Consider the following 10,764-nt stretch of genomic DNA (forward strand, 5'->3'; position numbering starts at 1 on the left):
ACGTTTCTTCTCCGCACCCCCGACACCTCTCCCATGCTTTTCTACCAAAGTATCTGTCGGACGACTTTTTTTTGTTTCTGACACTCGCAGCCTCGACGATTGTGCCGACCTGTCGCCTTTCGAGATTTGTTTTGTGTGGTATCAATCACAGTAGGGAAACGACGCCAAGTGGAGGGAACCGGGCTGTTTGGATGTTGGGTCTGGTGCTAGGCACAGCAAGCATGTGTCTGCCCATCACAATCAACATTAGAAAAAAGACAGTGCGAGGCAAAAGGTGTGGCGCATCCCCTAAAGCCATTGCATGATGAACTTGTCGCCAAGTCTGGTGGTCAACCAAGTTTCCCACCTGTACCTAGCCCTGCACCCACTGGATCGAAACTGCGGTCTACTAACGTGGTACGCCATGCAGGAACCCCTGCAAGCCATTGGTGAGCAGCCATTGGACAAAAATTGGTTAGCGCTGAGGCTGATTGGAAACCACAGCAGCAAACAGGTGAGGTACAGTATTTGTGCCTGATTAGTGCAGAAACAATAACGAGCAAGGACAAAAAAAAAGGGACCACTCCAGAGCTCTCCAAACGGGCCAAGTATGTCATACAGTACAAGAGAAGGAAGATGTCTCGAAGGTTTCTTTTTATTCACTGGTGGCTTGCGACGGCGGGGACCATCTCGATTATCCATAGATAGCGAAAAAAAAAGGAGAAAAGGGCATCTGGTTTGTTTGGAACAAGACTAGGTCTGCAAAGGGGGAAAAAAAAATTGAATCAAAACTGAATAAATAGATAAATAATCTGCTAATTATTACCTGATACTGGTACTGTAGATGGGAGGACGGATACGGGAGGAACATGAGACAACAAAATAAACCAAAATACTTTTGCAGGTATTTTCCATCTATGGAAAAGGCTGCGCCTCTCTCGCCTGGGCCCGCGCCAAAGTTGCGATCTTGATACCCGTTCTGAACAACTTTGGGTTAATACTTGCCTACTTTTTTTTCACATCCGGCTTGCCGGCCAAAAAGGCTGCAAACCTGCCCAGGTCCAGACCCAGCATGCGGGCCGGGGATCAAATCTTGGCTTCTCTGGCGTGGTTGCGTGGGCCATATTTTTTGAGGTGGTATTTGACCGTTTTTGGGGAACATGGGGGGTGAAGGAGGGAGTTTAGTTTTGCTCTTTTTTATTTTGGTTCTATTTTATTTTATCTCTCGTCTTATTCCTTATTATCGTGGTGTTATTCCCTTCATTCTCGACACCCAGCCCTTGACCTTGTCGCCCCCGGGGGTGCGGCTTGCGGATGTTAGGCTTGCTGGGGTGTTGCTTTACCTTCTTTTCCCTTCCCCCTCCTGGTAAACCGTCGGGGGAATAAGTCAACGCAGGAAGGTAGTATAAAATCATAATTCTGGGTATGGGGGTGAGCAAAGAAGGATGGCCAAAGTGGGAATAAGTCCGCTCCTATTAGGTCAGGTATTCATTGTCATTGACTTGTTTTCCCCCCCATTTCGGTGGAGACCCCTAACGGGTACCTTTTTTTTCGCCCTCGCCTAGCTTCCGAAGCTTTCTCTAGGTTCGTCTAGGATCCGTTGAGAGTAGCTGACCAAGCTTGGATACCACCTGCCTTGCCAAGCCTTCCTTAGTAGTGGAGGAGAAGCAGATCAGTATATATCTCGGTGCTTCTCATCTCTACTCTCGACCTTCACTTTACTCTCTTCATTCCCTTCATCACGGGTCTCCTTTCCGATCTTGCATCCGGCCACTCCTTTTTTTTTTTGTTGATTTGGGGTTTTTTGTTCTGTACATACCGAAAAAAACCTTTGACAAACAACACAAACAAAAAAAAAAAGATGCACGCATCACTCTCAAGTTGGCTGCTCGCAGCCTCGCTCCTGACGCAGCCCATCAGCGTCTCGGGCCAGGGCTGCCCCTTTGCAAAGAGAGATGGGACCGTGGACAGCAGCCTTCCCCAGAAAAGGGCTGATGCGCCAGAGACGACGACCTTTGGACGATGCGCGGTGAAGAGCAACCAGGCCGGCGGCGGCACGAGGAGTCACGACTGGTGGCCATGCCAGCTCCGGCTCGACGTGCTACGTCAGTTCCAGCCGAGCCAGAACCCCCTCGGCGGCGACTTTGACTACGCCGAGGCGTTTCAATCTCTGGATTGTATGTTTTTTTTTCTCTTTCTGGCTCTTTTGCTTTTTGTTGCTCATCTCGTTCATGTACCAAATTGTGGCAACAACGCCCGTACTGACAAGAAGCAAAAATGACTTGTGCCACAGACGAAGCCGTCAAGAAGGATATCGCGGCTCTGATGACAGAGTCGCAAGATTGGTGGCCTGCCGACTTTGGCAACTACGGTGGTCTGTTTGTCCGTATGGCGTGGCACAGTGCCGGTACCTACCGGGCCATGGACGGCCGTGGCGGTGGTGGAATGGTGAGTGAAAGCTGCGACTTTGGACTATGTCACCCTCCATCCCATGTTTTTGCTCCTCTTTTCTTCCCGCCCGACTATCTCTTCACTTTTGCCACCAGCACGAACCACCCACCATCAATTTTGTTGTACTTGTACTACAATAAAATAGTGGCCCGTGGGGGAGGCAAATTGATCAGGGATCAAATTGACTCGGCAACTTGCCCGCATTTTTCCCACGCACCGCACCCACTTTATTTACACAAACCTTCCAAGCCTTCATCACATATCGAACCCACACACCCCCATGTCCATACTCAGACCTGTCAGACTGGACCTTGCCCATAACCATTTTCACCATCCATCCGAGCGGAGCCTTTGTTCCCCCTTGCTGCCCTACGTCTGTGGGAGGGAATAAACTCTTTTCTTGGCATTCACCATTGTGTGGTGTGCCTTGGCGCAACCACCATGATAGGCATGCATATCGGACGTGTGAGTGACTAGCTAACTTTGGATTTCTTTGACAAATGACAGGGTCAGCAACGATTTGCTCCCCTCAACAGCTGGCCCGACAACCAAAACCTGGACAAAGCTAGGCGGCTGATTTGTAAGTTTGCAAATGCCTTGTGTGAATGCCTTGGTTTGCCGGGTTGAGTCGGTGCATGATGGATGCATGTGAAAAAAAAAGGAAGACGGCAAAACTGACAAATTTATCTTGTGACATGCAGGGCCCATCAAGCAAAAGTATGGCAACAAGATCTCATGGGCCGACCTGATGCTCCTTACGGGCAACGTCGCGCTCGAGAACATGGGCTTCAAGACGCTTGGATTCGGCGGTGGCAGGGCCGACACGTGGCAGTCGGACGAGGCGGTCTACTGGGGTGCCGAGACCACCTTTGTGCCGCAGGGCAACGACGTCCGCTACAACAACAGCGTCGACATCAACGCGCGCGCCGACAAGCTCGAGAAGCCGCTGGCCGCCACCCACATGGGTCTGATCTACGTCAACCCCGAGGGTCCCAACGGCACGCCTGACCCGGCCGCCTCGGCCAAGGACATCCGCGAGGCCTTTGGCAGGATGGGCATGAACGACACCGAGACTGTGGCTCTGATTGCCGGCGGTCACGCCTTTGGCAAGACGCATGGTGCCGTCAAGGGCTGTGAGTGGTTGACCCGCACGAGAGACGACATGTTGCAAATGTTTCCCGAAATATCTTTCTTTTTTTTCTGTGCTGCTTACTGACTGTTTCTGTCTCCTTCTCTGCAGCAAATATTGGCCCCGCCCCTGAGGCTGCTGACCTTGGCATGCAGGGTCTCGGATGGCACAACAGTGTCGGCGACGGCAACGGCCCCAACCAGATGACGAGCGGTCTGGAGGTTATCTGGACCAAGACTCCTACCAAGTGAGTCTTTTTTTTCTTCCTCTTGTTATCAGTCGACCCCCCTTGTCCTTGTCCCTTTTCCGTTGTCTAGCCTTCACTTGCCCCCTTCTATTCCAACCCAGGAATAGGATCATCAATAAGATGATCATCATCTGCCCCTCAACTTGGCGCGTCTTAACCCACTTAAGAATGTGGCTCCCGAATTGGGGCTCATTCTGGCATATCTTTATTTTTCTTTTTTCTTTTTCTTTTTTTTTCTTGTCTTTGAGTGGTCGTTCTCCCGTTTTTTCTTTTTTCCCCTCTGTCTCTGCACTTTGCCTTGTTTCGGTGTGGTTGTGTTTTGCCTCACTTCTTGGCGTTACCACCTCCCCAAAAAAAGATCAAGACATGCAAAAGAGGCAGGGGTTCAAGGGGTCTCACCTTCTGCAAGGACCCACTAGCCTTGCCGTCGCTTCGCCCCGAAAAAAAAGCACGAACCTATTTTTATCTCCCCGATCACAATCACAATTACTGTCGCCCAGTGGGTGGCATACATTGTGACGGCAAGGTGCATATCTTATGTATGCAACCCTACAACGGAACCCTTCTTGGCGCAGTGCCGTGGGGGTGGACGGGATATGAGTGGTTGGCGCCGTTGGACGACATACTTTTGTCCCATTTTGTCTTGAATTCTTTCTCTGTTTTTTTGCCCCGATCACAACACAATTGCCAAGGCTCAATCAGCAACCACACACACATGCAACGACAGCATCAACTAATCATCACATCCACTACAACAGATGGAGCAATGGTTACCTCGAGTCCCTCATCAACAACAACTGGACCCTTGTCGAGTCTCCCGCCGGCGCGCATCAGTGGGAGGCGGTCAACGGCACCGTCGACTACCCTGACCCCTTTGACAAGACCAAGTTCCGCAAGGCTACCATGTTGACCTCAGACTTGGCGCTGATCAACGACCCCGAGTACCTCAAGATCTCGCAGCGCTGGCTCGAGCACCCCGAGGAGCTGGCCGACGCCTTTGCCAAGGCCTGGTTCAAGCTCCTGCACCGTGACCTTGGCCCCACCACCAGGTATCTCGGCCCCGAGGTTCCCAAGGAGTCCTTCATCTGGCAGGACCCGCTCCCCGCCCGGGAGGGTGACCTGATTGACGATGCCGACGTCGACAAGCTCAAGGCCGCCATCCTCTCCACCGACGGTCTGGACGTCTCCAAGCTCGCCTCCACCGCCATGGCCTGCGCCACCACCTACCGCAACTCTGACAAGCGCGGCGGCTGCAACGGAGCCCGCATCGCCCTCGAGCCCCAGAGGAACTGGGTCTCCAACAACCCCACTCAGCTGTCTGCCGTCCTCGACGCCCTCAAGAAGGTCCAGTCCGACTTTAACGGCAGCAACGGCAACAAGAAGGTCTCGCTGGCCGATCTGATCGTGCTCGGTGGCACCGCCGCCGTGGAAAAGGCCGCCAAGGACGCCGGTGTCGACATCAAGGTCCCCTTCTCTGCGGGCCGTGTCGACGCCACCCAGGAGCAGACCGACGTCACGCAGTTCTCGTACCTCGAGCCCCAGGCCGACGGTTTCCGCAACTACGGCCGTGGCACCGCCCGCGCCCGCACCGAGGAGATCATGGTCGACAAGGCCTCGCAGCTGACCCTGACTCCCCCCGAGCTGACCGTCTTGGTTGGTGGCATGCGCGCTCTGGGCGCCAACTACGACGGCTCCGACGTCGGCGTCTTTACCGCCAACAAGGGCAAGCTGACTCCCGACTTCTTTGTCAACCTGGTCGACATGAACATCGCCTGGACCGCCTCGGGCGCCGACGGCGAGAGCTGGGTCGGCACCGACAGGAAGAGCAGGAGCGAAAAGTACAAGGGCTCGCGCGCCGATCTCGTCTTTGGCTCGCACGCCGAGCTGAGGGCCATCGCCGAGGTCTACGCCGAGAACGGCAACCAGGAGAAGTTTGTCAAGGACTTTGTCGCCGCCTGGACAAAGGTCATGAACCTTGACCGCTTCGACCTCAAGGTCAAGAAATAATTTTCTCTGATTACTTACTTTTTCTTTACCTCTTTTTCACTCTTCTTTGGCACATGAATCTTTTTTTTCTTGTTTAAACTTCTCTGCTCGTCAAGAGCCCCCCTGCGAGACAATCGCTGCTATACCCGAGTTGATTGCCGGTTTTTTTGTGCAATCAACCAGCAACCAGCTGATGTTTGATCATTTTTTTGTCAGCTTTTTAATGCCTTGGTCATGACATATAATTCTTTTTCTTCTTTTTACCGTTTTATGGGAGATATAGACTAGCAATAGTCCGAGGATCTTTTTAGACGTCCTCCTGTTTATAAACAAACATGATTCATCTATAACCTACCCGCCCAATATGCTTCTGTCTTGCTTCGTAAATGCTAAATGCCATTGAAACCATTACTCGTCATTGATCAGTGCTTCTCACGTCCTTTGTTCCGAGTTTCTTGAACTCGGACCCAGCAGCCCAGTCTCTTCGTCCGGCTCCGCAGTGCTCGACCCGGCATTAGCAGCATTCGCCAAATCGCTTGTCGTGCTCTGCTTTTGCAGCGTGGTCCAGACCCCAGCGACTATGATCAAGAGGCCGCCGACAAGGCTCAACGACGAAGGCACCGTGCCCCAGATGATACGCTCCGTCACGAGTGCAAACACTATCTGGGTATACTGTGCGCCGAGATCTGGCGTCAGAAGAAGCCCAAGAACGGCGGACAGGGTGATGCCCAATAAAAAAAAACAAAACTTACTATGAGATTAGTCGCACGCCCTGCCTTTTCCCTCTGCAAGCCCTCGGTGAGCAGGAACTGCAGCAAAAACCCGGCGATTCCAATCAAAAGAAACAAAAGCCTGTTTTTTTGAGGAAGGAGTCCCACAGTGTTAGCACAAAAGTCAGCCCCCCTATCCTCGCTCCAAACGCATCCCCAGTTTGAAGAAGAAACAAGAGAAAGAAAAAAAAGAAAAAAAAAACAAGAGTCAACGCACCAGTGCCTCGGCCGATCAGGAAACACAAACTCCAGATCCGGATGCAGCAGGATGGCGACCGCGGACCCGACGGTCGCCACCATGGCAAAGTAGTTTACGCTGACGAGCGAGTGCGCGCGCCTGCCGATGACGCGGATCGTGGCGTACGACGTGGCGGCGCAGAAGCACCCGCCGACGCCGCCGACGATGGCCAGCGTCCGCTGCGTCGGGGTGACTGCGGGCGGCGTCGGCGCCGACTGCGAAAAGTAACCGCCCCACACAGACGACGCCGCCGACGCCGACGCCGCCGCTGCAGGGTCCTCGTCCAGGCTCGCGTGGCTGCCGCCAAACAGAAAGGTGGGGCGTGCGATGAGCAGCACGCCCGTGAACGCCAGCACGCCGGCAAAAGTCTCGTGCTTGCTCATGGGTTCCTGTTTTTTTTTGTTGACCGTGTCAGCTGGGGCAACGACAGACGAAGCAAAACCAATCCAGCGGAGGGGGTGGGTAGATGTATATATATATATAACAAAAAAAAAACCCCAAAGACAAAACAAAAACACACCTTCAAAAACACAAAACACACAATGGCCGTAATGGCCGGGATGATAAAGGAGATAAACGTCGCATCCGACAGCGGCAGGTACGAGAGCGAATAGTACAGGCCCAGCAGGCCCGAGAAGCCGCTCGCGCCGCGGAGCAGCAGCAGGCCCCTGACGCGGCGGTCGCCAAACGGCGCGTCGGGCACGCTCTTCCACCACATGTACAGGAGGCCCAGGATGGCCGTGGCGAGCATGCGCACAAAGATGACGTGCAGCGCGTGAAAGGACGCCGACTCGTCGTTGATCAGGAGCTTGGCCGCCACGCTCATCTGTTTTTTTGTGGCGGGCAGAGGGTGTGTTAGTCCGAGTCAACAGTTCTTTTTTTTTTCCAAGAAAAAAAAAGTGCAAGCAATTCCTCAAAGTAATCCATAGACAAAACAAAACATACACATGCGCCGCACCCCTGGGCCAGAAACACAAACAACAACCCCAGGTTGCGCGTGTAAAATTCCTTCACCTTTGCCAACATCTCGCCACCGCGAGTTTGGCTCGACTCTGTGGCATCTTGGTCACCGCAGGCGCCGACTTCGGCGTCGTGGTCTCGGCTAACGGGCCGCCCATCTGATGAAGACGACGGTGACGCTCCGGCGGCCTCGTGCTGCTGTGAGGTTTGCAGCGCACCGTAGCCGGTTTCCTGATCTTTTGTCATGTCAAATTTTCTTGTTTTCTTTTTTCGTTCTCCAACTCTAAATTTCCCGTTTGCTGGTGTATGGAATAGTTCGTCAGAACAACCTTTACAATAAAAAGCAAAGGAAGTCAGATGGGGGGAAAAGGTTTTTTTTTATTTTTTTTATTCCGCTACTCCGCCTTTAAACTACGGCCTGACGTTGCCGTTGGCCCCACTGATCCATGCAATGCAACAAGATGGACCGGCCCATTTTACAAGCATTGGACCCTTTGCCTTTGTCATTTGCGCTTATTATATAGGTAAAGTAGGTAGTGACCCTGTCACGTCCAGGAAGGTCGATGTCTGTGATCACACACGATTCAATCAATTTGACCAAGAATCCCTCGAAAATTAGGCATATCGGAGAACGAGTAATGAGGTGGGGTCGAGAAGCTCTTTGGCAAGTTTACTACTCCAGGTCCTTGTACCAGTACAGGGTTGCAAGAGTGGGACTTATACGCCAGCCTCCAGACCAAACTTTGGCCAAATACTTGCTCGCTGCATATCCAGGTAGAAATTCTCCAAGAAAACATTACATGTGCATCATCTATGATTGAACAACTGCAGCATACAACCTTGTACACTGTCGCCTATTACATGCTGCCAATAGGGCAAGCCGAGTACGAGACACGACACCCAACAGCCAGACTGCCTTCAGGTCACGTCTATGGTATCCTCGAGCGTGTACCTCAATTGCAACTCGTCCAGTGCGTTACTCCTCCTTCTCCACTCACCCAGCCACCGCTGAATCATCTGTACCTCCAGCGCTTGCACATTTAGTATTTCCCTCGGCGGGAGCTCCACCGTAGTCTCATTGTCCCATAGACCGTTCTCGTCCCAGTGGTGAACACCGCCCTTGACCAGTAGGAAAGGCTCCGTGTCGGTCGAGTTGCGTTTGGGCGCTTCCGGTGCATGGACACCAGCGTACAGCCACGGGTCGGCTTCGCCATCCACAAAGGCCACGCGCGGGTAGCTGAAATTGAGCCCGCCAAGCTTGTTGATGTGGTCGACGTCGGGAAGTGCAGTCATGTTGAATGTGTACTTGCACTGGAGGGTGAGGTAAGGTAGGTCGATGAGGCGAGATATAAGCGGTAGTTTGTTTTCAGGATATCCCGAACCGGTGATGAAATATCCCCATCTTTGGCCCCAGGGTTTTTAGAGGTTAGAAGCTGGACATCGAGTTTAATAGATACGAGTTCGCTCAATAGGAAAAATAAATACTCACTGTGTGCAAACCTGATATTGCCAAGACCTCCATGGCCAGGTGCCGAGGTCGTTTTTTTTCCAAGCATCCGGCTCCACGAGCGAGAAGCACTCATCCTGCGTAGCGCCCATATCGTTACAACCCTTGATGGAGGTGGCATTGATCCAGCCGATGTAGTTCAACATCTGCGGCGTTAGGGTCTCCAGGTCGTTTGCATCCTCGTACCCGCCCAGGACCAAAAGATCCTGCACCTGATCCTTCAGCGCCCTCGTCTCAGGATACACAATCGTCTCGGAGGAGACATTGGCGCAGTATTCGTACGTCAAGTTGTCGCTCACCTTGGGGTTCCAGTTGAGCGACTGCCAGCCCATGATGCCAGACGACAAGACGTTGGCGAAATCATGCCGGTTCGTGAGGTTGGACAGCCCAAACACCTCCTTGAGCTTCTTCATGTCCTCAAACTTCCCATCTTGGGCAATCGTATCGAGCACATTGGTGAGCTTTTGAGTGACGTCCACGCACTCGGACGGCGCAAACTTTCTCTGGGCCTCGCAGTACTCCCAGTAGTCAATCACAGCGAGCGGCACCCCGGACGACGAGATGGCGCCCCAAAACACATCCGGGTACAGCTTCCTGACAAAAGCAGCAAAGGCACCTGCGTACGACCCGCCGTAGGCAAAATAGGGTGTCGTGTGCGACGTCAGGTTCCTATTTTCGTACCCATGGAAGACGACGTTCTTGGCAAAATAGGCAGTGTCGGCAAGGGCTTGATCCGTGGTCAAGAAGCGAAGGTTTTCGGTTGTCAGGTTGGGGGTCGGAAAACTCGCGCCGTAGTACCGATGTTCGAGCACGACGGCCATGCCTCTGGTTGCCCGGGCCAGGCGGTACAGGATACCCTTCTCCATAAAGGGCAGACGCTCCGCCCCGCTGGTTTCACCGCCGAGCAGGACGATGACGGGCCCGCCATTGACGTAGTGGCTGGCGTCGAACCAATAGCGCAGCTCAAAGGTGTCGTTGGAGTGCGGCTCGTAGGAAGTGTCGTTGTGGAAGTGGTCGACAGGAACAGAGATGTTGCGCGCGGGGTATCGGCCCTCAGCTGCGGCAACAACTTCGTTTGCTTGCTGGTGTGCGTAGAACCGCGGTGTCATGAATGATGGGCGGGCGGCCGAACAGACCTGACCCGCGACGGCGACGACCATCGCCAGCCGCTGGATGATCATCTTGGCCAGCATCACGTACCGGTATTAAATACAACCAAAGAATGCTTGATAAATCTATTGCACATGGATACCCATCCCAAATCAGGTCCGCCTGCATAAACTGGTTCAGGCTGATGCAGATGCAGGTGGCCAATTGGACTGAACTGGGCTTGGTACGGCGATCGTCGACACACAAATCCGCCCTGGAGATGAAAAAAAAACCAAAAGCGTTCTTTCCCACCGATTGGAGAATAGAATCACAAAACTGCCCGGTAATGATTGCGTTGTTCCTACCTGCAGTCAGCAAGCTCCATCGCCGACGCGACCCGAGCTGTGC

The 10,764-nt window shown here is 53.1% G+C and overlaps 3 protein-coding genes across 3 annotated transcripts; 1 reads left to right on the forward strand and 2 right to left on the reverse strand.

The window, feature by feature from the left end:
- Window positions 1-1,544: 1,544 nt before the first annotated feature.
- Window positions 1,545-6,142, forward strand: MGG_09834 (catalase-peroxidase 2). The gene is made up of 6 exons (XM_003720359.1): window positions 1,545-2,156; window positions 2,273-2,427; window positions 2,938-3,010; window positions 3,132-3,563; window positions 3,671-3,806; window positions 4,565-6,142. Exons 1-6 carry the CDS (start codon window positions 1,841-1,843, stop codon window positions 5,811-5,813), a joined length of 2,361 nt encoding a protein of 786 aa, XP_003720407.1. The 5' UTR covers window positions 1,545-1,840; the 3' UTR covers window positions 5,814-6,142.
- MGG_09833 (uncharacterized protein) lies at window positions 6,005-8,115 on the reverse strand. The gene is made up of 5 exons (XM_003720360.1): window positions 7,746-8,115; window positions 7,321-7,626; window positions 6,780-7,189; window positions 6,545-6,644; window positions 6,005-6,464 (listed from the first exon to the last, which is right to left on the reverse strand). Exons 1-5 carry the CDS (start codon window positions 8,004-8,006, stop codon window positions 6,225-6,227), a joined length of 1,317 nt encoding a protein of 438 aa, XP_003720408.1. The 5' UTR covers window positions 8,007-8,115; the 3' UTR covers window positions 6,005-6,224.
- A 318-nt stretch (window positions 8,116-8,433) lies between these two features.
- MGG_15423 (uncharacterized protein) lies at window positions 8,434-10,737 on the reverse strand. The gene is made up of 2 exons (XM_003720361.1): window positions 9,250-10,737; window positions 8,434-9,162 (listed from the first exon to the last, which is right to left on the reverse strand). Exons 1-2 carry the CDS (start codon window positions 10,458-10,460, stop codon window positions 8,679-8,681), a joined length of 1,695 nt encoding a protein of 564 aa, XP_003720409.1. The 5' UTR covers window positions 10,461-10,737; the 3' UTR covers window positions 8,434-8,678.
- Window positions 10,738-10,764: the final 27 nt, after the last annotated feature.

Source organism: Pyricularia oryzae, chromosome 6, assembly GCF_000002495.2.
Source record: "Pyricularia oryzae 70-15 chromosome 6, whole genome shotgun sequence".
NCBI classification, from domain to species: domain Eukaryota; kingdom Fungi; phylum Ascomycota; class Sordariomycetes; order Magnaporthales; family Pyriculariaceae; genus Pyricularia; species Pyricularia oryzae.